This window comes from Cuculus canorus, chromosome 19, assembly GCF_017976375.1.
Source record: "Cuculus canorus isolate bCucCan1 chromosome 19, bCucCan1.pri, whole genome shotgun sequence".
NCBI lineage: Eukaryota > Metazoa > Chordata > Aves > Cuculiformes > Cuculidae > Cuculus > Cuculus canorus.
Genome location: NC_071419.1, coordinates 6827102 through 6850656, shown reverse-complemented (window position 1 = coordinate 6850656; position 23555 = coordinate 6827102). Strand labels below are relative to the sequence as shown.

Genomic DNA, 23555 nt, shown 5'->3' with positions numbered 1-23555 from the left:
TTTTTACTTTGAAGTCTAAAGATAAATCTAACTTTTTTCTTAAAGCAGAAGTGCGTTTAGAAAGAGAAGCTACTTCCACTGCTCTATTTTGATGATGATTCTTGGAAAGTTTGGGCTGGAGGGAATGACTATTTTTCACCATTTTTATCCTGCTCCTCTAGTTTTTTGGTTTTTTTCTAACGGAATGCTGTGCCGTCTTTGATTCAACAGATCGTGTTTGTATTTTCTGTATCTGGTTCCTAACGTAGAGAAATAACAAATATATGAGGAAATCAATATAATGTCAAATGTTGTTATGGTTTGGGGGAAAAATAAAGGGTTTTTGGTACTTCACACTGATTCTTCTCGCTTTGTTTCTTGTTTTAAATATATCTTTGGTTCAAAAATATTTGCTAAGGAGGCAGAAGGGTGAGATGGGGGCTGCTGGCATGCAGAGCCCTGGGAGAGGATTTGGTTTCGCCATCCAGGATCTCCTTGGCTGCTGGGAATGGAGAACGCTGCCAGCCCTTCTCTGTGGATGGAGAAGGGCTGGAGAGGACAGCTGGCAGCACCACGCAAGTCCAATGGAAGCAGTAGCCTGCCATCCAGGGGAAAGGTGGCAATGTCCCCTGTTCCTGAGCACGGTGTCCCAGCCCCGGCTGTGCTCAGGGAGCGTGGCAGGCAATCGGGGCCTCTGGAAGGCGGCTTTGTCTTCCCCACCTCCCAAAGCCCTGCGCACACTGGTCAGCTGCATCTTCAGTCCCAGGCGAGGTCTTCCCCTTTCCCTCAGCTGCCTCCCCTTTCTCAGATGACCCAAATCCCTTGTGTCCCTCACTTTTCCCTTCCCTCCAGCCGCAGCCTGTGTGGAGAAAGGGCTGCGCTAGTGTTGGAACAGAGCCTGAGCTGGGTTTAAGGCAAGTCGCTGCCGCCAGAACTCACACACCAGTGACTGGTGTGACAGGAGTGTGAAGGATATGTCCTCTCCTGTCTCCGAGCGATGGCACCAAGGGCGCAACTCGGGGTGCTTTAGGGAAGATCTTCACTCCTGGCATTCTGTCTGGGATGGGCTTGCCCTGGGCTGTAAAGAGGGATCTGGGTGCTTTAGGGAAGCAGGGGAAGGGCAGAGGGCTGCCAGCCCGGCCATGCAGAAACCCCAGGACAGTGCTAACGCACACTGGAATTGCTGGGAATTGTTGGAAGGGGTCCAGATGATCCGAGGGCTGGAGCACCTCCCGTAAAAGGACAGGCTGAGAGAGCTGGGGTTGTTCAGCCTGGAGAAGAGAAGGCTCCAAGCAGACCTTAGAGCAGCTTCCAGCGCTGAAAGGGGCTGCGGGAAAGCTGGGGAGAGGCTCTTGATCAGGGACCGCAGGGATAGGATGAGGGGGATGGCTTTGAAGAGGAAGGGGGAATATGGGGATGAGATCTTAGGCAGAAATGTTTTCCTGTGAGGGTGGGGAGGCCCTGGCCCAGGTTACCCGGGGAAGCTGTGGCTGCCCCATCCCTGGGGGTGTTCAAGGCCAGGCTGGATGGGGCTCGGAGCCCCTGATCCATCGGGAGATGCCCCTGCACATGGCAGGGGTTGGAGCTGGATGGGTTTTGAGGTTCCTTCCAACCCAACGCATTCCAAGATTCCATTTATTTCACAGCCTGCCAGTCTCCCCCAGCCCAGCGGGAGCCCCGTCCCTTCCCCGGGGCTGATGCAACTACTATCAGCCCGTGCGCCTCAGCAGCGCCGGAACTACAATTCCCGTCATGCTCCGGGCGAGCGGCTGCCTCCTGATTGGCAGGACGGGGCTGCAATGCAGCGCGGTGAATGGTTGTTTCTGGCAGCTTGTGGGCGGGGAAATAAATACCGCTCTCTGATTGGTTCTTCTGACGGAGGGAAGGCGGGGCCATAAGCGCCGCACTCTGATTGGCTGTATCTGCCCTTTTGTGGGCGGGGCAATAAATGGCGCGCGCTGATTGGCCGGCTCTCCCGGAAGAGCGGCGCTGGCGGGGCGGAGGCCGGGGCGGCCGCGGCCATGGTGAGTGTGCGGCCGGTGGCTGGGAGGGCCGGCACCGCGCCCCATGCTCAGCCCGTCGGCTGTGCGGGAAAGGCTTGTGCTGCCTGGCCAGAAGCCAGCGCGGTGCCTCCCAGGGCCTGGGCGGCCGCTGCGGAGCGGAAGCGAGGCCACCCGAGGCCCAGCCGTGGGCTCTGGCCGCCGTAGGGCTCTGGTTTCAGGTCATAGAATAGTTTGGGTTGAAAGGGACCTTAAAGCCCATCTAGTTCCAAGGCCCCTGCCATGGGCAGGGACACCTCCCACTGGATCAGGCTGCCCAAGGCCCATCCAACCTGGCCTGGAACACCTCCAGGGATGGGGCAGCCACAGCTTCCCTGGACAACCTGGGCCAGGGCCTCACCACTCCCATCATGAAGAAATTCCTCCTTATGTCCAGTCTAAATCTGCCCCTCTTCAGTTTATACCTGTTCCCCCTCGTCCTATCACCACAAGCCTTTATGAATAGTCTCTTCAGCTCTCTTGCAGGCCCCTTTCAGGTACTGGTCCCATAGGTAGTGGTCCCTTTCAGCTTTGAGGTCCCACAGCCTGGGGCTGAGCGAGTTTCAGGCTCCACAGCGTGCAGACCCCCCTGCGACTCTCTCCCTTTGCAGGCCACACTGACAGACCAGGTGGTTGGATTCGGCTTGGTTGCCTTCAGCCTCGTTCTCTTCGTTTACTACACCCTCTGGATCATCATACTGGTATGGGTCTCCTCTGGCTACTATAATCCCACTTGCTTCACACTCAGGTGTCAGTCTGGGCTTTGTTTAAGTGCTGTCCGTGTGCCTGAAGGATCCTGCCTTGCCACCTTGCTGGTTAAAATTTCAGGAAGAACTCCAAGAGTTTTGAATTCCCTTCTTGCTTCTGCTTACTCTGCACCCTGGTATGTGTTTATGCAGTAAAACTGTAGTCCCTGGAGCACGTAGGTGTGCTTCCTGCTCCATAGGAATTCTTACACTGCTCTCTAGTGTCCAAAGCTTCCACTGGCCTCCATAGAGGGATCCTGGCAGGATCACCCTTCTGCAGGGCAGAGTCTGGGGGATGTGCAAGGAGACCTGGGGCTGCAGGACCCCTATCCTGGCCTCGTGTAGCCACGCCTCCGCATCTGCTGAACATTGAAGCCTTTGCTGCTCTGTCCCTGCAGCTGTAGACTGAGCCACGTGCAGCTCCTTTTTTTAGCTATCTCCTCACACCTGGTATTTCCGTCCTGCTTTGGAAACCGTGAAGTTGCAGGTGTCTGGGACTTGCCTGGGTGTTTTTCCCAGCTGCTGAGGCCCCTCTGTGTCCGTTGCAGCCCTTCATCGACAGCGACCATGGGATCCACCAGTACTTCTTACCTAGGGAGTATGCTGTTATCATCCCTGTGGTGGCTGGGCTGATCCTGCTGCTATTTATAGGTGAGTGTTATTTCTGTTCTAATTAGACGCTTCTAAATTAGGAAGAGATAAGAGAATTGCTGTGGGGGGTTAGTTAATGTGTGAGGCTTGTGATGTGCTCTCTGTGGCCTCTGCCACCACGCAGAGCCTGGCATGGGCTCTTGGAGCGTGGGGGTGTGTGTCTCTGTAGCGGTTTGGGCCTCCGAACAGTGGGATTTTCTCATCAAGGTTCTGTTTCACACCACAGTGTGTTTTAAAAGTGTCCATAATTGGAAGTTTTCTGGCTGAATCTGTTCTTTCTCTCTCATGGTAGGCGTTTTTGTAATGGTCGTGATGTGGAAGAGCAGGAAACCTGCCAAGAAATCGGATTGAAGGCCCTGCTGAGAGATAAGGAGAAGGCGCCCACTCTGCAATGTCGTATCCAGGAAAAGACTTTGCCTGCAGCACCAGGCAGCACCTCCTCCAGAGCACCCAGCACTGAGCTGGCTGCACTCCCCCACATTCCTTCCTCCAGAGATGAAGCCTTCTGTAGTTTACAACTTACTGACCAAAGGGAAGCAGAACTGACCTCCGGGGCTGGTCAAGAGAGGTTCCAGAGCCCCGGCTGTTTGGGACCAGCTCCCCAGCTGGGGCTGCCTGTTCTTGCTGGGCTTTGGCCCCTGCAGGCTGGAGGAGCTGGGAGGTCCCACAGTGAAACTGCCAGAGCACAAGTTGAGCCCTGGCCCCTGCCCACTGCGCGGTCTCTGGGCAGTCCTTCCCCTCAGCTTTTACTGTGTCCAACAGTTTGTTCCTCTGGGATTTTTTAAATGTTTACACGTGGTTTGGGGCGGGGTGTTAATTGGATTCAAGTTTGAGACGAAAGAAGTGAAACTTTGGGCTTGGAAAAGGCAGGCTGGCGTTCTCCCATCTGCCTGCTAGAAGGGCTTATCACAAAACTGGAGGGCTTTTGCCTTTCTGAGGAGGGACCCCCGCAAGGCTGGGTGTGCAGATGACGCAGGGGCAGAACCACCACTGTCCTCCACGTCTCCTCTTGCAGCTGCCCAGCTGAGGGAGTGGTGAGGAGGTGTCCTGGCTCACAAGGAAGCGTGCAGCTCCACTGCCCTCGGGTGCGGTTCCCATGGCTGCTGTCAGCTTCTGGCTGGGTTCCTGCCCCCAGTCACGGCTCTGTGGGCTGGGGCTCAGCGGGCAGGCGTGGTGGCACAGTCCTGCTCCTGGGGGCAGCTGTGGTGGTCCGACAGCTCTCCCAAGACTACAAGCGGAATCACCCTCAATAAAGGTCTGTAAGCCCTCGGTCACTGACCTCTGCCTGTGCCAAAGGGGTGCCACTGGTTTTCTGGAGTGTTTTCTGCTGTGTGGTCCTGGCAGTGCCCGATGCTGGGCTGGGGGCAGTGCTGCCAAGGGGCCTGGCAGGGAAGTGCAGGAGAGAACAAGTTTATCCCTGTGCTGGGGGGTACTTTACCCAGCCTGGGGTGGCTCCAGCAAAAGGAGGGTGGATCTGGGATGCTTCAATCCTTCTTGCATGTACCAGGAACTGCCCCTGGCAGACAGCAGCATGTCCCTGTCCCATCATCTCCCACCCTGCTGGGGGCAGGTGCCTCTGGTCTTGGGCTGAACCTGGCTGCTATTTAACCCACTGCATGGCTGGAGACAGAGGGTGATCCAGAGGCGAGGCTCAAGCTGGAGGTTTGTTTCCACCTCGGGGAGGCTGCCTGGCTCTCTCGGGGTGTGCATCCGCGCTGTTTGCCTGTCACCGCACCCTCCCTGAGGCCTCCATCCCCCAGTTTTCCCTTGCCTGTGTCTTGTGCTGCGCCCTCTCCTGCGGAGGAACACCTCACTCCCCAGCCCCTGGCTCTCGGGACATGGCCCAGGCCATCGGGGCAGATGGGAGCTGGGGCAGGGGGAGGCAAAGAGGGAGGGAAAATTCAATCCTGTCTCCAAGAAACTCCATGGGTGCACCTCGGGCACTGCTTCCCATGGGAGTCTGGTGGTGTTCCCGTCACCTCTTCATTCCTCCCATCTGAAGCCTTAGAATTGGAATCACAGAATCATAGAAAGGTTTGGATTGGAAGGGATCTTTACAGGCCATCCAGTCCAACTCCCTGCAGAGACAGGGGCATCTTTGATTGGATCGGGTGGCTCAGAGTCCCATCCAACTTTTAAACACCTCTGGGGACAGAACCTCTGCTTCCTCTCTGAGTGACCTGTGCCCCTGTTTCATCATCCTCATTGTAAAAAATTACCTCAGGTCTACATCCACTCTCCCTTAGTTTAAATCCATCATCGTTTGTCGATGTTGTTTTAACAGACCTCGTTAAAACATGTCCCCAGCATTGGGGCCAGTCTCAAGGTTACTTCTCATGTTTCTTTGTCAACAGCGGGTACGTGGCCTCTGCAGGCGGGCGGCAGGAAGCTCCCACTGGGAATGTGTCTCAGAGGTGCTCTGTGCCTCAGCCCCATTGTGAGGGGCACCCCTGGAGCCGTCAGGCAGGGGTGCTGAGGGGCCTCAGTCCCGCTCCGAGCTGCTGGGGATCGTTGTGGTCCTTGGGCTGTCACGCTTGAGCTCCCCAACATCTGGCTTGGCTGGGAGCTGGTGGGGCACCAAGGTGAGAAAGGGGCTTTGGGACACGGCGGATGGCTGCAGGGAAGCTGGAGAGAGAGGGGAACGGGTGCTGGGATCAGTCCCAGGGCACACAGCGTGGGTGCCGGGGTGGGTACCAGGATGGTTGGTCCTAAGACATGTGGGATGGGAGCCAGGGTCTATACTGGGGCGCAGGACTGGGTGCTGGGGTGTCACTGGGGCACAAGAGGAGGGTGCTGGGGTGTCACTGGGGTGCAGGGCTGGGGTGTCACTGGGGCACAGGGGTGGGTACTGGGATGTCACTGGGGTGCAGGGATGGATGCTGGGATGTCACTGGGGTGCAAAGGAGGGTGCTGGGGTGTCACTGGGCGCAAGAGGAGGGTGCTGGGGTGTCACTGGGGCGCAGGGGTGGATGCTGGGATGTCACTGGGCACAAGAGGAGGGTGCTGGGGTGTCAGTGGGGCGCAGGGCTGGGTGCCGGGGTCCATCCCGGCCGGCGGGCGGTGCCGTGCCCGGTCCAGTCCCGCTCCCAGGGCGCAGGGGGCGGTCCCTGCAGCGCCCCCGGCTCCGCTCCGCCCCGCAGCCCGGGATGCGGGACCCGGCGGCGCTGGGGGGCTCCGGGCGCGGTGAGCGGGGGACCCTGGGCACGGGGGACAGGGGGTCCCCCCCGTGGGGTCCCTGCCTGGGCACGGGGGCGCTGGGGACAGGGGGGTGGCTGCCCCCCCGTCCCCGCTGAGCCCGCTCTGTGTGCAGGGAGCGAGCCCCCCAGCTCGGGGTGACCCGCCGGGAGCTGCGAACCCCCCGAGGATGAAGGCGCTGGTGAGTGGGGAGCGAGGGGCTGGGGGGGTTCTGCCAGCACAGGGGATGCTCACCCCAAAAGCGGGGCCGGGGGCAGCCGGGAAGCTGGGGACCCCCAACCCCGGGAGCGTGGAAGGAAGCGAGACACAGGCACCCAGCGCTCCCCAGCCTCGGCCTGTGCACCCCAACACCCGCTGCCGAGGGGCTGCCTGCACCGCATGGGCTAACGGGGCCACCGGCGTCCGAAATGGGGCCATTGGCATCCAAAACAGGAGCAGCATTCGAAATGGGGCTACCAGCATCTGAAACGGGGCTACCAGCACCCGAAATGGGGCCACCAGCATTGGAAATGGGGCCACTAGCATTGAAAACGGGGCTACCAACATCCAACACAGGGCCACCGGCATCCGAAATGGGGCCTCCGGTATCAAAACCAGTGTTACCGGCATCCACTGCGGTGCCGGTGCACGTGGCCAAGCGTAGAGAAACCTCCTTGCTCTACTTCCAGGTCCAGCTCTTCCTAACGCTGGTGTGTGTGTCAGCAGTCGCCGTGCTGTACGTCCTGCTGTGCTCCCACGCCTGCCTGCAGCCCTGCTGCTCAACCCCGGGGCAGTGGGGCAGCCCCACGGCACCCACCGTCCTCAGCTTCCAGGGGTACAGCCGCGTCCCTGATGGGAAGGTGAGTGGGAATGGGGCAGTGCTGGGGCTGGTGGGGCAGCTCGACCCACCCGTGCCTCAGTTTCCCCTTCCTTAGAGAAGGGCGGATGGGGCTGCAGCGTGTCCGGCTGTTGTGGCAGGGAAGGGGAAGCCAAAGGCTGACGGTGCATCTCCCCACAGCCACTGGAGCGGGCGCTGTGCCGCCGCTGCGCCATCGTCTCCAGCTCAGGGCAGATGTTGGGCTCACGGCTGGGAGAGGCCATCGACGGGCACGAGTGCGTCCTGCGCATGAACCATGCCCCGACCGCCGGCTACGAGGAGGATGTGGGGACGCGGAGTACTGTCCGGGTGGTGTCACACACCAGTGTTCCGCTGCTGCTGAAGAACCAGCCCTACTTCTTCCAGCAGTCCCAGGAGACCCTCTATGTCATTTGGGGGCCACCAAAGAAGATGAACCGAGAGAAGGTGGGCATAACCTACCAGGTGCTGCTGAAGGTCATGGGGAGTTACCCCCACCTGCACATCTACACCCTGACCGAGGAGAAGATGAAATATTGTGATGACCTCTTCCAAAACGAGACAGGGAAGAACAGGTACCTTCAGCTCTCAAAGAACCCCCATCAGGTCCCCCTGCTGTAGCACCCATCCCCCTTGTTGGGCACCCATAGCCCAGCTGCAACCGTGCCAACCACATCCGCGTGGTTGCTGTGCTTTGCAGGATTAAGTCTGGCTCCTTCCTGAGCACGGGCTGGTTCACCATGATCTTGGCCATGGAGCTGTGCGAGCAGATCCACGTCTTCGGCATGGTCAGCGACAGCTACTGCAGGTGCGCAGGAGGTGGCAGGGACAGGGTGGTCCGGTGTCCTCCTGCGTGTCACATCCACCCTTTTTCATCCCACCAGGGAGAAGAACCACTCAAGCGTGCCCTACCACTACTTTGAGAAGGGTCGGCTGGATGAGTGCGGGATGTACCTGATGCACGAGCGAGCTCGCCGTGGTGGGCACCGCTTCATCACTGAGAAAGCCGTCTTTGCCCGCTGGGCCAAGAAAAGGAATATCACCTTCACCCACCTGTCCTGGGCAGGCAGGTAGGGTGCCAGCAGTTGGGTGAGGTGGTGGGGTGGCTCTCATCCTGCAACAGCGCATCTCTCCTTTACTGATGCCATGGTTGAAAGCCTTTTTCTGAGCCCCGGAGCGGGGCGTCTCTGTCTCCACAGTGGCAGGGGCAGTTCCCCCAGCCGGTGGATGGGCTGAGACCTTGTGTGTCAGCGCACGGCGTGCGTGAGTTGGACCCACAGAGCCTCACTGGCTCCAAGTGCCTGCCCAGATGGACCCAGGGCGATCACAGAGGTTTTCTGCCCCTCCACTGGGATGAATATTTAATGCAGGATTAAATATTTATGCTGCGGGCTCCAGCGTGACACAGGGTGGGAGAGCTTGGCCTTACCAGGGCCACGAGCTGATCCCTCTCCCAGAGATGAAGCTCCACCGCCATCCTTGCCTCATTCATGCCCTAAGACCCAACACTGGATGTGGGGTGCAGGGAGCCAAGTCCAGGCTCCCCCATCCTGCTGCCTTCTGCTGCTTCAGACCTGGGCAGGTCCCTGTGGTCCCCTGAGTCCCTCAACTGGGAAGCCCAGGGGCCACACACACCCCAGGGGCTCCGAGTTGCCTTGTCACAAGTGCCCTTGGATTCAGACCAAAGCAAACGTGGCCATTAAAAGCATTTTTAACTGGGTGGTGCCTCGTGCTGTGCCCCTTACGGCTGCGGGACACGGGGATGGGGGATGGCAGCTGGTGGCTGGGCTGCAGTGTCCTGCTCTCCTGTTGGGCTATGAGTAAGATGAGGAGGTGACGAGGGGGGAGAGCTGAGCCTGAGCACGGAGAAGGGTGCCAAAAGCTGGCGGTCAAGATTATTTGGGATCCAGCAGCTGCGTCTCCACAGGACGGGCTCTGGCCCCAGTGTGGATTTTGTGCTATTTCTTGGGTGCTTCAGCTGCGCAGCCCCAGACAGGGCAGGGCACCACGAGCACAGCAGAGACAGAATCCCTCCGAACAGCATCGGCTGCCACAGCGGGGTCCCCAGCACCAGTCGAGTCCCGTCCTCGCTGGACGAAATCCCCTAGAGAAGGGCCTTGAGCTGCCCGGCCAGCGCGGGGGAGGCCGTGGCATCCCAGCAATGTGGCCCCGCTCCCGGCAGCGGGTCAGGCCCCACGTGCTGCTCCTGGCACGGCGGCCAGCGCTGCTGTCCCTGTGTCACCATCCAGGAGGAGCGGGAGGGGCGCTAGGACCCCTCGGCGCTCCCCATCCCGGGCGGGCGGCGCTAGGACCCCGCGGCGCTCCCCAAGGCGGGTGGGCGGTGCTAGGACCCCCACGCCTTTCCATATCCTGGGCGGGCGGCGCTAGGACCCCGCGGTTTCCCCGGCCCCCGGGCAGGCGGGTGGCGCTAGGACCCCGCGGTGTCCCCGGGAGGCTCCGTGCGCGGCGCCGGCGGCTCCGGTTCTAGCGGCGGCATCAGCAGCATCAGCATCCTCAGCATCCTCGCAGCGCACTGCAGAGCCGAGCGGCCACAGCGGCCGGAGGGCCGGGCCCGTTCCCTCCGGGCCCGTTGAACCGGTGCGGAGGGCGGAACGGCACCGGGACCGGCCATAGGAGCGGCCCCCGCCCCGCTGCTTCGGTGCACGGAGGGGGTGGGAGGGAGGAAAAGGGACCGGTTGCTCCCCGGTTGGATGCAACCGGGCTCTGGCCTGGCTGGTTCTTACAAAGCGGGGCTGGCGGGGATGGGGGCTGCATCCTGTGTGAATGAGGGGTGCGGGGGGGGGTGCATCCCAGGATAATGAGGGGTGCGGGGGGGCTGCATCCTGAGTGAATGGGGGGGGGCAGCACCCCAGGTGAATGAGGGGTGCGAAGGGGGGGCTGCATTCTGAGTGAATGAGGGGTGCGAGGGGGGCCGCATCCCAGGTGAATGAGGGGTGCAAGGGGGGGGGCTGCATTCTGAGTGAATGAGGGGTGCGAAGGGGGCTGCATCCTAGGTGAATGAGGGGTGCAGGGTGTTGGGGGGGGATGCTGCATCCCTGGGGTGTGAGGGGTGCAGGGGAGTGTGGAACTGCACCCCAGGAGCAGGGGGAGCTCCATGCCAGGGAGCGGGGGCTGCACCCCAGGAGCAGGGGGATTTCCATACCGGGGAGCGGAGGCTGCACCCCAGGAGCCAGGGGGGGGTTCCATGCTGGAGAGCGGAGGCTGCACCCCAGGAGCAGGAGTGTTTCCGTGCTGGAGAATTTGGACGTAGGAGTTGAGGAAGGTTTGCACCCCAGGGGGGGGTTCCATGCTGGAGAGCGGAGGCTGCACCCCAGGAGCAGGAGTGTTTCCGTGCTGGAGAATTTGGACGTAGGAGTTGAGGAAGGTTTGCACCCCAGGGGGGCTGGAGAAGGATTTCTTCCCAGGATGGAAAGGGGGATTGCATCCAGGGCTGGGGGAGCACCAGCACATGGGGGTATGGGGAGCGGGTCTGGATCAGCCCTTCCCAACAGAGCCGCGATGTGACTCCTGGTGCCACCATGGCCGTGCCAGCCAGGGGGGCCCGGCAGCCCCCCGCACCCCGCGGGGCTCAGGAGGAGAGGAGGGACCCCCACACACCGCTCGCCACCTGCTGCAGATGAGACCCGCACCCAGGTAAGGCCCGTGGGGTCCCCCTGTGGGGTCCCCCATGCCCTGAGCACCACAGAGGGTGCAAAGCGGGGTGCAGTGGCCGGAGCAAGGGTCCCAGTGCTGCTCCCCAGCCTGTATGCGGCGAGGGTCCTTTATCCCAACACGCCCGGGCACCCTGGGTGGGTTGGCACCTTCCCAGCCACAAGAACCATCCCTGAGAGCCTTTTTGGGGTTCCCAGTCCCCCCAGGGGTTGAACTCAGGCTACTCTGTGTAATTTTCCATCCCTGCTCCCCTTCGGGTAATTAGTAAAGAGGCTTCAATTGGTTTTTCATTTCCAATTGCTCCGAGTACTCCAGGAGCGGTCGTGACTCACTTAAGGAGGACTTTAAAGAATAAATTGGGCCAGTGCATTCCTGCGAGCCCAGGCGAGCGGAGGGTCGAGCAGGTCCCCCCTGGGAGGGAGCATTTGGGTTTCACCCCACGTACCTCAGCCCCCAGCGCTGGAGATGTCCCTGCTGGCTCCGGCTGGATTTGAGCCCACGTGTGAGCTGAGTTGCGCAGGTCTCAATTCCTCTCCTCCCAGTCCAAGCCGGTTGTTTTAATGGGATTTCACCGAGTGAGCTGAAGGTTTACCCTCCCTAACCCTGTGGGTTTCAGCAGCTCCAGCCTTGCTGGCGGGGGATTATCCCTCCCTGGAGCCCAGCCCGACACCGGGATCTCCCCAGCACGAGCCACGTTGGATTTGGCTCTTTGGCATCCCAGGGCTCACCCGGCCTCTACCTACAGTGTTTACCTTCCCGGTGCCCAGGGTTTGTCCTCCCCTTGAAAAGGAGACCCAGGGGTCCGGCTGGGCACCCAACCCGCCGTGCTCTGCTCCCGGGGGCTCATCCTGGATCCTCACTGGCCCATCAGTCTGGGGACAGGAGCCCAGGTGCATGGCGAGGGGCTGGCGCTGGAGGTGACCGCATGCTTTGCAGGTGCTCGCGGGACGCCGGCAATCACTGCACGCTGAGGCTGGCGCAGAGACATGAGTGGCAGCACGGTGAGTGCCGGGACATCAGCCCGGGGACAGCAGGAATCTCCCTAGGGACACCGGGCGTCCCATTGGAGATGCCACCAGGAGCAGGGCTGGATGCTGATGCCCATGGGGTAGGGACAGCGGCTGATGCTCTTCCCCTACCCACAGAGCCAGCGCGCCGCCGCCCTGGGGGTCCTCTTTGCCCTGATCATGTTGCTGATCATCTACAGCTCCGGCAGCGGGAGCGAGGTCTTCCTCTACAGCCACCTGCGGGGCAGAGCCCACCAGCCCCCCAACCTGAAGAAATGGGGGGTGAAAAGCGGGTACCTGCCTGTCTGCGGGAACAAGGTACGAGCTAGGTTGAGCCTCGGTGATGGGGCAGGATCTGGCCCTCTGCTGGCATCCAGAAAAATCGTCCCCTCTGGAGGGCTCTGCAGGGGATGGTGATCCCTCCTCCCCTGTCCCAGCTCCATCCCTCCCTGTCAGGTTGTGGTGATGCCAAAAGTTACCTGCTCATGACGCTTATCATCACCAGACCCTGACTGCCCGCTGCCACCAGTGCGTCATCGTCACCAGCTCCAGCCACCTCCTGGGCACCCATTTGGGCACGGCCATCGATGCAGCCGAGTGCACCATCCGCATGAACGACGCTCCCACCACCGGCTACGAGGCTGATGTGGGCAACAAGACCACCTTTCGCGTGGTTGCCCACTCCAGCCTCTACCGCGTCCTCAAGCGGCCCCAGGAGTTTGTTAACAAGACCCCGGAGACCATCTTCATCTTCTGGGGGCCGCCTGCCAAGATGCAGAAGAGCCTCCTGAAAATCATCCAACGTGTCAGCGCCTCCTTCCCCAACATGACAGCCTACGTCGTCTCCCCTGGCCGCATGAAGCAGTTTGATGACCTGTTTCGGGGAGAGACGGGGAAGGACAGGTACCCGGGAGCCACTTCTTGCACGGTGTTCCCCGCCTTTTCCAGGCCTCTGAGGCGGAGGTGGCTCTTGGGACTACTCCATGGGATGGGCTGCAGTACCGGGTTGGGGATCCCCAGGGTGGATTGGAGACTCTGGGGAGGGGTCTATCACCCATGTCACCTCATCCCTGCTTCCCCCCCAATTCTCCTCCTCAGGGAGAAGTCACGCTCGTGGCTCAGCACCGGCTGGTTCACCATGGTGATCGCGGTGGAGCTGTGCGACGCCGTCCACGTCTATGGCATGGTGCCACCCAACTACTGTGGGTAAGGAGACCCCCCTGAGCCCCTGCCCTGGTCCCCCAGACCTGCCATGGGGCTCACCCCATGTTTTCCCCTCCCGCAGCCGCCGGCCTCCACCCCGCCGCCTGCCCTACCACTACTACGAGCCGAAGGGCCCCGACGAGTGCACGACCTACATCCACAACGAGCGGAGCCGCAGGGGCAACCACCATCGCTTCATCACCGAGAAGCGGGTCTTCGCCAGCTGGGCCGGGCTTTACAACATCACCTTCTCTCACCCCACCTGGCCCTAGGGGCTGCCCCCCACCCCTAGCTGGGCAGAACCCCTGGAACCGGGATGATTGGGGGGGTCCCCTGCATCCCCCCAGGAGCAAGGAGCAGTAGGAGCCCAGCATCGAGGTGCCACCAGGTGCCTCCCGTGGGACCACTGCCATTGTGCACGGTGGTTTCTCACACCTGGGATGGGTTGGGTTTTGAGTTGTTTTTGGGGGGGGGCCAGGCAGCCTGTGTGGGGTTTGGGGTCCCCTCCATGGGCAGGAGGTGAGGAGTGAGATCCTGCCTGATCCTGGTCTGGGCTTGGAGCCGTTGCTGGGTTTGGGGGTTGCATTGCTTTTGGGATCCCTCTCCTGCTCCTCTCAGGTCTCAGCGCCCCCAGCCATCCCCATCACCCCAATCCTGGTCCGTGAGCATCCTTCCCTCAGCAGAACCCCACGGTTCTGTGATGGGACCCTGTTGGGGTGACACTGCCATCCTTAATGCCCCGGCACCCCAAAACCACCCAGCCTCTCCCAGCACTGCTGCACATTCCACCTACACTGCCAAAACCTTTTCTAACCAAGCAATGGGATTTGGGGGGAGCTTTTAGGGGCTTTTTTGGTTCCTCCCTTCTTCTGGTCCTGGGGTTTGTATTCAGGTTTCCCTACAAGGAGCGAGCGAAGGGGGCTGCCAGATGCTCGTTAGGGGTAACGAAGGGGCTGGCAGCAGCCTGTGGCTGGATCCTCATCACTTGTTAATTGCTTATAAACTATTTAGAAGCAGGCACGTAGGCAGAGGTGTCAGCAGTGCCCCTCGCTGCCCTGTGGTTGGGGGGGATTTTGTTATTAATTTTTCAGCAGTGGGGAAAATGGCTCAATACAACATGTTTGGATGCTGAGCCCTGGTAGGGGCTGCATGAAGGTGGCTCCGTGCCTCAGTTTCCCTCTGGCTGTGGCCTGTCCCTGTTATGGCTGGGGCTCTGGGGGGGGGGGCTCGGTGCTGTGGGGCATCCGCGTTTTGTAATGGTTTGTACGGGAATAAATATTGCTGCAGTCTGTTGCCTTGGGCTCTGACTCCAGGCTGGATTTTTGGGGGCTGGGTAGTGCGTGTTGGCGGTGCCATCGCAGGGCGTTTTGGGGCTCCTCGGGTCCCCCAGCCCGCAGCGGTGCTGGCCTTGGGTGTTTGGAAGGGTATGGGACCATACACCGACAGTAGGGTGACGCCAGCTGTGAGCCATTCCCTGGAGCAGGTGGCAGCTGAGACCTCCCCAGCTCGTGTCACCCCTTGACAAGTGCCTGGGGTCACGGGGCCTGCAGCCATGGAGGAGGAGGGAGGAAGGGCAGGTAAGGCCACTGCACCCCCGTGGGGTTTGTGGTGGGGGGCAGCTGGGGTGCTGTGAGCGGATGGGGATATTGGAAAGGGGAGGGACATCGGGAAGGGGGTGGCAGCAGGTATGGGGACAGGGGGGTGGGGACATTGGGACAGGGATGGCAACAGGAATGGGGACATGGGGATGGGGACATTGGGAAAGGGAGGGGGACATCAGGAAAGGGATGGGGACATCAGGAAGGGGGTGGCAGCAGGGATGGGGCTATGGGGAAGGGGATGTGGGGACAGGGATGGGGACATCAGGAAAGGGGTGGCAGCAGGGATGGGGCCATGGGAAAGGGGATGGGGACAATGGGATGGGGACATCAGAACAGGGATGGCAACAGGGAGGAGGACATGGGGATGGGGATGTGGGGACAAGGATGGGGACATCAGGAAAGGGGTGTCAGCAGGGATGGGGCCATGGGGAAGGGGGTGGGGACAAGAGGATAGGGACATCGGAACAGCGATGGGAAGATGGGGATGGGGATGTGGGGACAAGGAAAGGGGGTGGCAGCAGGGATGGAGACATCAGAACAGGGATGGCAACAGGAATGTGGATATGGGGTTGAGGACATCGGGAAGGGGGTGAGGACGGGGATGGCAACGGGTTTGGGGACATGGGGATAGGGGCATCGGGAAAAGGATGGAGATGGGGATGAAGGCATCTGTGCCCTCCAAGGGGCTGGGGCTGGAGGCGCAGGGACCCCTGGGGCCGCTCGCAGACCCCAAACCGAGCAGGAGTAAAGGCTCCCCCTGCACTTGGGGAAACTGAGGCACGGGGGGGGTGCCGCGCCCCCAGCATGGGGGAAAACCGCACCCCATGGCGGTGCAGGGGTTAAGCGCATCCCTCCCCCGGCTCCCCGGGCCGGCCCAGGGGGCAGCGATGCTGCGGGGGGCGGTCCCCTCGTCTCCCTCCCGTGTCGTGTCCCCCCCCCGGTCCATGCCCGGGCACCGGCCCCGCTCCCGGCGTGCACCGCGGCGCCATCGCTCTATATATAGCGGTAAAAACCGCCGGGCAGGACGGCAGGAGCTGCCCGGGTCTCCCCCAGGTCAGTGGGTGCACCCTGCCACCAGGGCAGCCGGGCTTGAGGAGCCCCTGGGCGCGGGGGAGGGATGCAGAGGGTCTGGGGGCATCGGTGCTGAGGCATTTGGGGGGTGCTGGGGGCATTGAGAGACCTACCGGGGGCTTGCAGGGATGCTGGGGGCATTGCATGGGGGCTGGGGGGGTTGCGGAGGGGCTGGGGGCATTGCATGGGGGGCTGGGGGCATTGCATGGGGGCTGGGGGGGTTGCATGGGGGCTGGGGGGCTTGCAGAGGTGCTGGGGACATTGCATGGGGGCTGGGGGGTTGCATGGGAGCTGGGGGGCTTGCAGAGGTGCTGGAGCCATTGCATGGGAGCTGGGGGGCTTGCAGAGGTGCTGGGGGCATTGCAAGAGCTACTGGAGGCTTACAGTGAATACTGAGGGACTTGCATGGGGTCCCAGGGAGGCTTGCAGGGATGCTGGAGCCATTGTGTGGGTGCTGGGGGGCTTGCAGAGGTGATGGAAGCATTGCAAGGGTGTGGGGGGCTTGCATGGGGTGCTGAGTGCGTTGGTGCTAAGGCACTTGAATGGGTGCTGGAGTCATTGCAGGGGATATTGGAGAGGCTCGCGTGGGGTGCTGGGGCCTTGCACGGGTGCTGGAGAGATTGCAGGGGTGCTGGAGCAACCCAGTCCTGGAGAGGAGCTGGACACTGATGGGATGGGGCAGGGGCTGGAGGTGGGGAGGGATGGATTGGAGCTGGTGGTGGGGTGAGATGGAGGGGAGCACCCTGGTGTGCATCGCTCAGTGGTCTTTGTTGTGGGGTCCTGGGCCATACTGCACTCCTGTCCCCTGCCCTGACCCTCTGGGTGCCCTGGTCAGCACGCCCTCCCCATCTCCTTGGGACCGGGCACCTCCACATCACCCTCACCCTGCACCCATGGGCCCAGCGCTGTGCTGGATCAGGCCCTGAGCCTGCACTGAGGACCCGCTCCTCATGGACCCGCCAAGGTCAGTGCCAGTGGTCCTGAGGCTCAGCACCCTACAGTGAGGGACCCTGGAGGTTCTGCACCCTCCCAGACCCTGGGGGCCATTCCAGGGCTTCAGCCCCTCAGCGCAGGTGGGACGTGACCCGGTGCCGCTTTCAGCCCAGCCATACTTAGCCTCTGCCCTTTCCATGCTGTAACACGACCTCGTCAGCAGCCATGGGCTCGTTTGGCCATGGGATGCCCCATCCCAGCACCCCGTCCAGCCGGTTTGGGGTGACGCACTGCAGCCAAATAGGTTGGGTGGTGTGGGGCTGGGTGTGGGTGGGGTGGCCAAAATCCCCCTCGGGATGAGGGGGGTGCAGTGGGGTGCTGCAAGCTCCCCCTTGGGGCATCCCCTAAAAAAATCAGCCCATGGGGAGTTAGGGAGTTGCTGCCTCCATCACTGGGTGTTGTGGTGACGCCGGTCAACCCAAGCTGGTTTCTGGCTGCCAGGCGGCACCCCAGGCGCAGGGATGTGGTCAGGGTAGGGGAGGAAGCCGGTAACGTCACCACTCGTCACCCGGTATGGGGAAGCCCTCACCACAGCCGGATGGGGCGGGTGGCTGCCGGGAGCCAGGTACGTGATGGCTGTGGGAGCAGAGCTCCTGAGGTCCCTATTTTAGGGCCAAGCTGGGGTTCTTCCAGCCTGGTCATGGAGCTGGCCATGGGAGAGAAAGGAGAGCCGTTGTCTGCCTGGACCCCAGCCTTGAGGACCTGTGTGTCCCAGCTGAGCTGAGTTATTCACCCTACTCTTCTCTCACAGCCTGAAGTGCTCCAGTGCCTGAACCCCAGCAGCATGTCGACAGGTGAGTGCTCCGTCTACCTTGTATGCATCGCCTAAGGCCTCCTTGCATCCATCCCCGCTGCCTCCGTTCCTTTGATCCCCTTTACATCCGTCCCCCCTGCATCAGTTGTCCTTTGTGTCTGTCCTCTTGGTACCCCCCCCCGCATCTCCCTGTCCCCCTCGTATCCACCCGCCCTGCATCCAGCCTCCTTATGTCCATTCCCTCTATCCCCTTGCATCCATCCCATTTGTCCCTTGCATTCATCCCCTCAGTCCCTCATTTCCATCCCTCCCCTACGTCCCCTCCTTGCCTCCCTCCCCTCTCTCCACCCCCCACGTCCCTCCAGCCCTCCACGTGCCCCACGTCCCTGCCAGCCACTTGGCTCCATCCCCAGGGATCGCTTAGTGCCAGAGGAGTTGAAATTTCAGCCAGCTGTAATCAGGAGATGGAAAAGTGGCCCCAGAGCAACTTGGCTTTATTTTTAGCTCTGCGTTGCACCCCGGCGTTGCGCCACCGCATGGCTGGGCCAGATCCTGCAGCTGGTGAGGAACCCTGGGTGCTCAGCAGGGAACACTTAGTGCCACCTGCATATCAGCCACCAGGTCCATTCAGAGACTGGCAGGGGTTGTGCCAGTCACTCAAGGTGGCAACGCCAAGCCGAGCCTGCCACAGCCCCCATTAGCCCAGTGGGGCAACGAGCCGGCCACGGGGATGGATGTGGCCAGTCCTCCCCCCACAATGGATCCATGGACAGTGACCATCGCCGGGACACCATGCAGCAGTGGGATTCCACCCCCACGGCCACGGTGCCGTGGGGTCTTTGTGTTCAGCCGTGTCCAGCCCCGCCGTCCCCACCTGCCCAGGTGATGAAGATGTGAGACACATGGCTGTTTCCCACTTTGCCTTTATCTCCCATGGGCCTGGGGTGGATTCTCTCCATCCCTAGGGACACCTGCCCTGGATCTTGACCCTTGGGGCCACCTCGGTCCCCAACATGCTTACTAGCTTTTGATAAGTATTTATTTTCTTTCTCTCCCCAGAAAAACTCAAGCACCACAAAATCATCTTCGTGGTGGGTAAGTTGGTGTCCGGGTCCTGCTGCTGGTGGGGTCAAGGACACAGCGCAGCCCCGTCCCCTTGCGCTTCCAGGGTTAGGGGGCTGTGAGGAGCAGCTGGTGCCTGGGACCTCAGCTGTCCCCTCAGATGCTGTGGGGTGGCTGTGGCTCCAGCCTGGCCCCTCGAGGCCATGGTGAGGTATACTGAGAGCAGGAGGCACCTCTGGCTAAGCATGGGGTGGCAGCATCTGAAGTAATGCGGTGGTACCACATCACCTGGGGGATGATATCCTGAGTGCCATCGGGCAGTTATGTCCTGGGTACCACGAGAGTGGCGACATCCTGAGTGCCATTGGGTAGTGATGTCCTGGGTACCACCAGAGTGGTGACATCCTGAGTGCCATCGTGTAGTGATTGTCCTGGCTGACGATGGAGTGATCATATCCTGAGTGCTATCAGGCAGTGACATCCTAGGTGCCACCAGGTAGCGATGTCCTCTGTGCTGATGGGGTGGTGATGTCCTGAGTGCTATTGAGACAGTGATGTCCTGGTGCTGTTGGAGTGGAGGTGGTGTCCTACGTGTCATGAGATTGGTGGTGCCCGTGTGCCCACATGCCAATTGCCAGCAGCTCATGCCACCCCCAAGAACCTGGCGTCTTCCAGCCCATTCCAGGAACAGCTCTTCCCATCCTTCTGGCACTGGACTCAGGGACGCCGTCCCCCATCTCACTGGGCTCTGAGGACTCCTGTGCTGTTGCTGCCATATACCCCTCCAGCTTCTTACTTGTGGCTTGGGGCACGTGTGGCCCTCATGTGACTTGTAGGTGGCCCTGGCTCAGGGAAGGGGACCCAGTGTGAGAAGATAGTGCAGAAATATGGCTACACGCACCTTTCCACGGGAGACCTGCTGCGGGCAGAGGTCAGCTCAGGCTCAGAGCGGGGCAAGAAGCTGCAGGCCATCATGGAGAAGGGCGAACTGGTGCCCCTGGTGAGTCCACGCAGGCCACTAGCTGTGGCACGGTGGGGCATGCAGGCAGGGGTGGTTCTGGGGACACCAGATACCCTGGTGATGGACAGCATGTGGTCTGGGGACACCTCCATCTCTACCACCCACAGGGGCTTTGCAGCAGGGACTGGGGGCACAAGATGCTGGGAAGGTCACATTGTGCCACGTCAGCCCTGGCAGCTCTGTCCCCCCTCCCCAGGACACGGTGCTGGACATGCTGCGGGATGCCATGCTGGCCAAAGCAGATGTGTCCAAGGGCTTCCTCATCGATGGCTACCCCCGCGAGGTGAAGCAAGGAGAGGAGTTCGAGAAGAAGGTGAGGGCTGATGCAGTGCCACCCACCAGCCAGGCAGAGTGGCTCTATCCAACAGCAGCCTGGTGAAGGTCTCATCCCAACAGGGTCTAAACTGGGCACTGTCTCCACCAGCAGGTTCCCCTGCCTTGGGGACAGCCTGCATCCAGGGGCAGTGGTGGGGACATCTCTCCAAGGTGTCCTCAGGCTGACAGAGGATGACCACAATGCTGTCGTGGTGGTGATGGCAGACAGCCAGAGCTTGGTCGCAGTGTCCCTGTGCCTTCCTCCACATGGGTCATTATTCTGGTGTCCTGGTGGCCCCCAGACCAATGGGGAGGGAGGCAGATGGCATGGGGACATCTGTGAACCCCCCCTCACCGTCACCATCTCCCCAAACTAGACCAATGCCAGTTTGGCATGGTTACAACCATGTCCCCCCTGCATACAGATCGCGCCTCCCACGCTTCTGCTCTACGTGGACGCGGGGAAGGAGACGATGGTAAAACGCCTGCTGAAGCGAGGCGAGACCAGCGGGCGGGTGGATGACAACGAAGAGACCATCAAAAAGCGTTTGGAAACTTACTACAAGGCCACTGAGCCCGTCATTGCCTTCTATAAGAGCAGAGGCATTGTCCGCCAGGTAAGCGGGGATGATGCCGCTCCAAAGCTCAGGGGATGTGTGGTCCAAGGGGAAGGGAAGTGATGGATGGGGATAAAGAGGAAAGGGGAAGAAAATCAATCCTAGCTTGTTCGGGGTGGACTTGACCCCTCAGAGCCAGCCGGACTCTCTGGTTCCTGACACAGAGACCCTTTCCAAAGATGGTCCTGCACCCCTTTCTCCTGAATTGCCCCAATGTCTCCACCCATGGCCAAAACCCAACCCTGGAAGAGCTCGAGTTGCATCATCCCCTCAATAACCTCTGCGCCCGGTAACCTCTCTGCACCCAGCTCAACGCCGAGGGCTCCGTGGAGGAGGTTTTCCAGCAGGTCTGCTCCCACCTTGACCGCCTGTAGGCGAACCCCCGGCCCTGCTCCCCCCTCGGCACACTCCAGCAGAGACAGCGGAAGCGGCTTTATCCTGTTTTCGTGGACGGAGCCGCGCAGAGGAAATTTCAAGGACATTGTGTTTGGCTCTTTCCCGTCTCTCCCCAGTAAAGTTCACTTTAATGAGCCCAGACTTTATCTTTTTCTTCTGTCGCAGGAAATGAGTTTTTCTTTCCAGAGATTTTTTTTGCCTCCCCCCTCAGCCCCTCTGGAGCTGATTAAGGGCAGGAAGCGGGTGTTTATCCCACCCGGGCAGTGGGATGCTGCACTTCGAGGAAGGGAAGGGAGCATCCCGGCTGCTTGCCCCGGCTTCCCAGTCTGTGGCCCGCAGGGAGCCTGTGGCCAAATCCTGCAGCCGGTCCTGCTTGCCCCAATCCTGTCCTGCTTGCTGAACCCCCTTGTGCTTGGGTGTGTGTCCCTGGGGACAGAAGCAGCATCTGAGCCATATCCTGCATCTTCATCCCTTCCCCTCAGCTCTCCTGCTGGCTGTCAGGGGCTGGGGGTGGCCAGATTTGGACCCTGCTGTGGGTCCAGCCATGCTGGGATAGGGATTTCCACCACTTCCCTTGTTTCTTTTGGCTGTCTGGGTTTTGTTGCGGTATGCAGTGGCTGCAGTGTGGTGTTTTGGGGTAGCACAACATCCTGGAGCAAGATGTTCCCTACCCCACGATGCCTGGACTCCTGCTGCCATTTGTGCCACCTCTCCACCCAGGCTACAGCCCTGGCTCTGGGGGACAAGGGATGCGTGGGGGACACCTGCCTGGGTGTCCTCATGGATGGGGGCCCTCAAGGGGGGGGTGAGTCTTGGAGCCCCAGCAGACAGGGGCTTGGGGATGCTGGGGTGAGGGATGGCGAGTTGGGGGCTCCCCCATACCCACAGAGGGGCTGCGTCAGGGCTTGGGGCTGGGGTTTATCCAGCCACGGTGAGGGCAAGAGGCAGCAGGGCCCCCAGCCGCTTGCTTTTGGGCTGCTGGGAGCTAGGCACAGAGCCAGGGGACCAGAGGGACTGGGGGCGGAGTGGCAGCGCTGGGGGCAGCTGAGGCCACAGCGACGGAAGCAAATGGGAAAAAACAAAAATCTTCAAGAAGAAAACCCAAACCTGCGACGTCAGCTCCGTGCCCGAGGGGCAAAGGAGCCGTCGGCAGAGCCTGGGGCGCTACAGGGAGGCAGCCGGGCAGGAAGGATGCGGCCATCCGGCCAGGGCTGGGGCGCTGCCAGCACAGCCAGGGTCGGCAGACGCTTGCCTCGTGCCTGTGGGGACGAGGGGACATTGGGGATGGGTGGTTTGAGACTCCATGGCTTAAAGCTGTGCAGCAGGGGGCAGGACCATCCATCTCCCTACTGCCTCCATCCCTCTTTGAGTGTGCTGCGAGTGTGCCTCAGTTTCCCCAGGTGATGAGGAGGGCTGTGGGGCTTGCGAGGGGGGACCCTGCGGTGCCCAGTGGGCCCAGACACACTGTCCTCCTCCCCAACACGGCCCCTGGGTGCCTCGTGATGGGTTTTTAGATGCTTTTCCTCTGGCTTGGAAAGTCCTAGGCTGCCCCATAAGCTGCAGGGGAAAGAGATGCTGTGCTGGGGCTAAATGGCATGCGTGGGGTTGCACGCGTGGTCACCCTACAGCCACCCTCCCAAGTGTCACCCCGCAGCCGCCACCATCCAGGTCCATCCCCGAGGGCTTCTTGCACACCGCCCTGCAGTGTCACTGCAGGGAGAGGGGTGAAGGAGGACCATGACCTGGTCCTGGTCCCCATCGCTGTCCCCATCCCCGGCTGAGCACCCGTCCCTGCGGTCCCCAGGAGATGGCAGTGCTCTGTCATGGGAGATGTCTGCTGCTCACCCCAGGGTCACATCTCTGGGGACATCCTGACTTCCCTGGTGGGTCCCCGTGCCATCTCCTCTTGCCTGTGGCTTGGGATGGAGACCACCTCAGGGACCTAAGCCCACCGCCAATCCCAGGCCCGCCGTGAGCTGTGTGAGGGCTCTCACCATCAGCATGTGTGGGAGGAAGGGGGCAGGGGTGCAGAAGGGCTCCCTGGGTGCCCCCAGCCACCCCACGGCTCCCACCTCTGGGGTGCTTTACTGTGGCTCCCTCTCCCAGACAGCCCTGTCTGGACACCAGGCAGGGGTTTCCAGGCAGTCCCCAGCTGTGGCCTGGCCCAGGGTACAGGCAGGGCAGGCAGCAGTGCTGTGGGGTGCCCCATCTGCCCCATGGCCCCCGCGTGGGCATCCAGGGCCATGGGGCAGCCCCTGGCCTGGGATACAGTCAACCTGCTGGCTGGGGGCTAAGTGTTGGGGTGCCTTTGGGCAGCCCGCAGCCCCATTGCTGTGCGGCAGCCCTCATCACCTGGGGCAGAAGCTGTGCCCATTGCTGTGGAGCAACCCCTGTCCCC

General features: G+C 61.2%; 4 protein-coding genes across 8 annotated transcripts; all 4 read left to right on the top strand.

Annotated features, from left to right (window-relative positions):
* The first annotated feature begins 1935 nt into the window (after window positions 1-1935).
* Window positions 1936-5579, top strand: DPM2 (dolichyl-phosphate mannosyltransferase subunit 2, regulatory). 2 transcript variants are annotated; one of them, XM_054083918.1, is made up of 4 exons: window positions 1936-2003; window positions 2630-2719; window positions 3313-3415; window positions 3708-5579. In XM_054083918.1, the coding sequence occupies exons 1-4, from the start codon at window positions 2001-2003 to the stop codon at window positions 3764-3766; spliced, it is 255 nt and encodes an 84-aa protein (XP_053939893.1). In that variant the 5' UTR covers window positions 1936-2000; the 3' UTR covers window positions 3767-5579. The 2 variants fall into 2 exon arrangements, with proteins under 2 accessions (XP_053939893.1, XP_053939892.1); XM_054083917.1 differs by lacking the exon at window positions 1936-2003 and adding an exon at window positions 2016-2515.
* A 214-nt stretch (window positions 5580-5793) lies between these two features.
* On the top strand, window positions 5794-9164 carry ST6GALNAC4 (ST6 N-acetylgalactosaminide alpha-2,6-sialyltransferase 4). Of its 2 annotated transcripts, none has more exons than XM_054083912.1 (6): window positions 5794-5997; window positions 6726-6791; window positions 7279-7449; window positions 7608-8020; window positions 8146-8253; window positions 8330-9164. In XM_054083912.1, the coding sequence occupies exons 2-6, from the start codon at window positions 6780-6782 to the stop codon at window positions 8517-8519; spliced, it is 894 nt and encodes a 297-aa protein (XP_053939887.1). In that variant the 5' UTR covers window positions 5794-5997; window positions 6726-6779; the 3' UTR covers window positions 8520-9164. The 2 variants fall into 2 exon arrangements, with proteins under 2 accessions (XP_053939887.1, XP_053939888.1); XM_054083913.1 differs by lacking the exon at window positions 5794-5997 and adding an exon at window positions 6514-6598.
* Window positions 9165-9305: 141 nt separating this feature from the next.
* ST6GALNAC6 (ST6 N-acetylgalactosaminide alpha-2,6-sialyltransferase 6) lies at window positions 9306-14607 on the top strand. 2 transcript variants are annotated; one of them, XM_054083915.1, is made up of 7 exons: window positions 9306-10043; window positions 10958-11099; window positions 12054-12118; window positions 12263-12442; window positions 12630-13027; window positions 13223-13330; window positions 13410-14607. In XM_054083915.1, the coding sequence occupies exons 3-7, from the start codon at window positions 12104-12106 to the stop codon at window positions 13597-13599; spliced, it is 891 nt and encodes a 296-aa protein (XP_053939890.1). In that variant the 5' UTR covers window positions 9306-10043; window positions 10958-11099; window positions 12054-12103; the 3' UTR covers window positions 13600-14607. The 2 variants fall into 2 exon arrangements, with proteins under 2 accessions (XP_053939890.1, XP_053939891.1); XM_054083916.1 differs by lacking the exons at window positions 9306-10043; window positions 10958-11099; window positions 12054-12118 and adding an exon at window positions 12206-12225 and having other exon boundaries at window positions 12325-12442.
* A 1243-nt stretch (window positions 14608-15850) lies between these two features.
* Window positions 15851-21291, top strand: AK1 (adenylate kinase 1). 2 transcript variants are annotated; one of them, XM_054084167.1, is made up of 7 exons: window positions 15851-15981; window positions 17744-17786; window positions 18806-18841; window positions 19645-19808; window positions 20026-20142; window positions 20570-20761; window positions 21070-21291. In XM_054084167.1, the coding sequence occupies exons 2-7, from the start codon at window positions 17777-17779 to the stop codon at window positions 21133-21135; spliced, it is 585 nt and encodes a 194-aa protein (XP_053940142.1). In that variant the 5' UTR covers window positions 15851-15981; window positions 17744-17776; the 3' UTR covers window positions 21136-21291. The 2 variants fall into 2 exon arrangements, with proteins under 2 accessions (XP_053940142.1, XP_053940141.1); XM_054084166.1 differs by lacking the exon at window positions 15851-15981 and adding an exon at window positions 17505-17557.
* The last annotated feature ends 2264 nt before the right edge of the window (window positions 21292-23555 follow it).

Coding starts and splice junctions, on each gene's coding strand:
- ST6GALNAC4 (XM_054083912.1), top strand. Junction 8,021..8,145: donor AACGAGACAGGGAAGAACAG/GTACCTTCAGCT, acceptor TGTGCTTTGCAG/GATTAAGTCTGGCTCCTTCC. Junction 8,254..8,329: donor GTCAGCGACAGCTACTGCAG/GTGCGCAGGAGG, acceptor TCATCCCACCAG/GGAGAAGAACCACTCAAGCG.
- ST6GALNAC6 (XM_054083915.1), top strand. Junction 12,443..12,629: donor TGCCTGTCTGCGGGAACAAG/GTACGAGCTAGG, acceptor TATCATCACCAG/ACCCTGACTGCCCGCTGCCA. Junction 13,028..13,222: donor GGAGAGACGGGGAAGGACAG/GTACCCGGGAGC, acceptor TCTCCTCCTCAG/GGAGAAGTCACGCTCGTGGC.
- DPM2 (XM_054083917.1), top strand. CDS start 2,390: ATGAAGAAATTCCTCCTTATGTCCAGTCTAAATCTGCCCCTCTTCAGT. Junction 2,720..3,312: donor CCCTCTGGATCATCATACTG/GTATGGGTCTCC, acceptor TGTCCGTTGCAG/CCCTTCATCGACAGCGACCA. Junction 3,416..3,707: donor GATCCTGCTGCTATTTATAG/GTGAGTGTTATT, acceptor CTCTCATGGTAG/GCGTTTTTGTAATGGTCGTG.
- AK1 (XM_054084166.1), top strand. CDS start 17,531: ATGGGGCGGGTGGCTGCCGGGAGCCAG. Junction 18,842..19,644: donor CAAAATCATCTTCGTGGTGG/GTAAGTTGGTGT, acceptor TGTGACTTGTAG/GTGGCCCTGGCTCAGGGAAG. Junction 20,762..21,069: donor GCAGAGGCATTGTCCGCCAG/GTAAGCGGGGAT, acceptor CTCTGCACCCAG/CTCAACGCCGAGGGCTCCGT.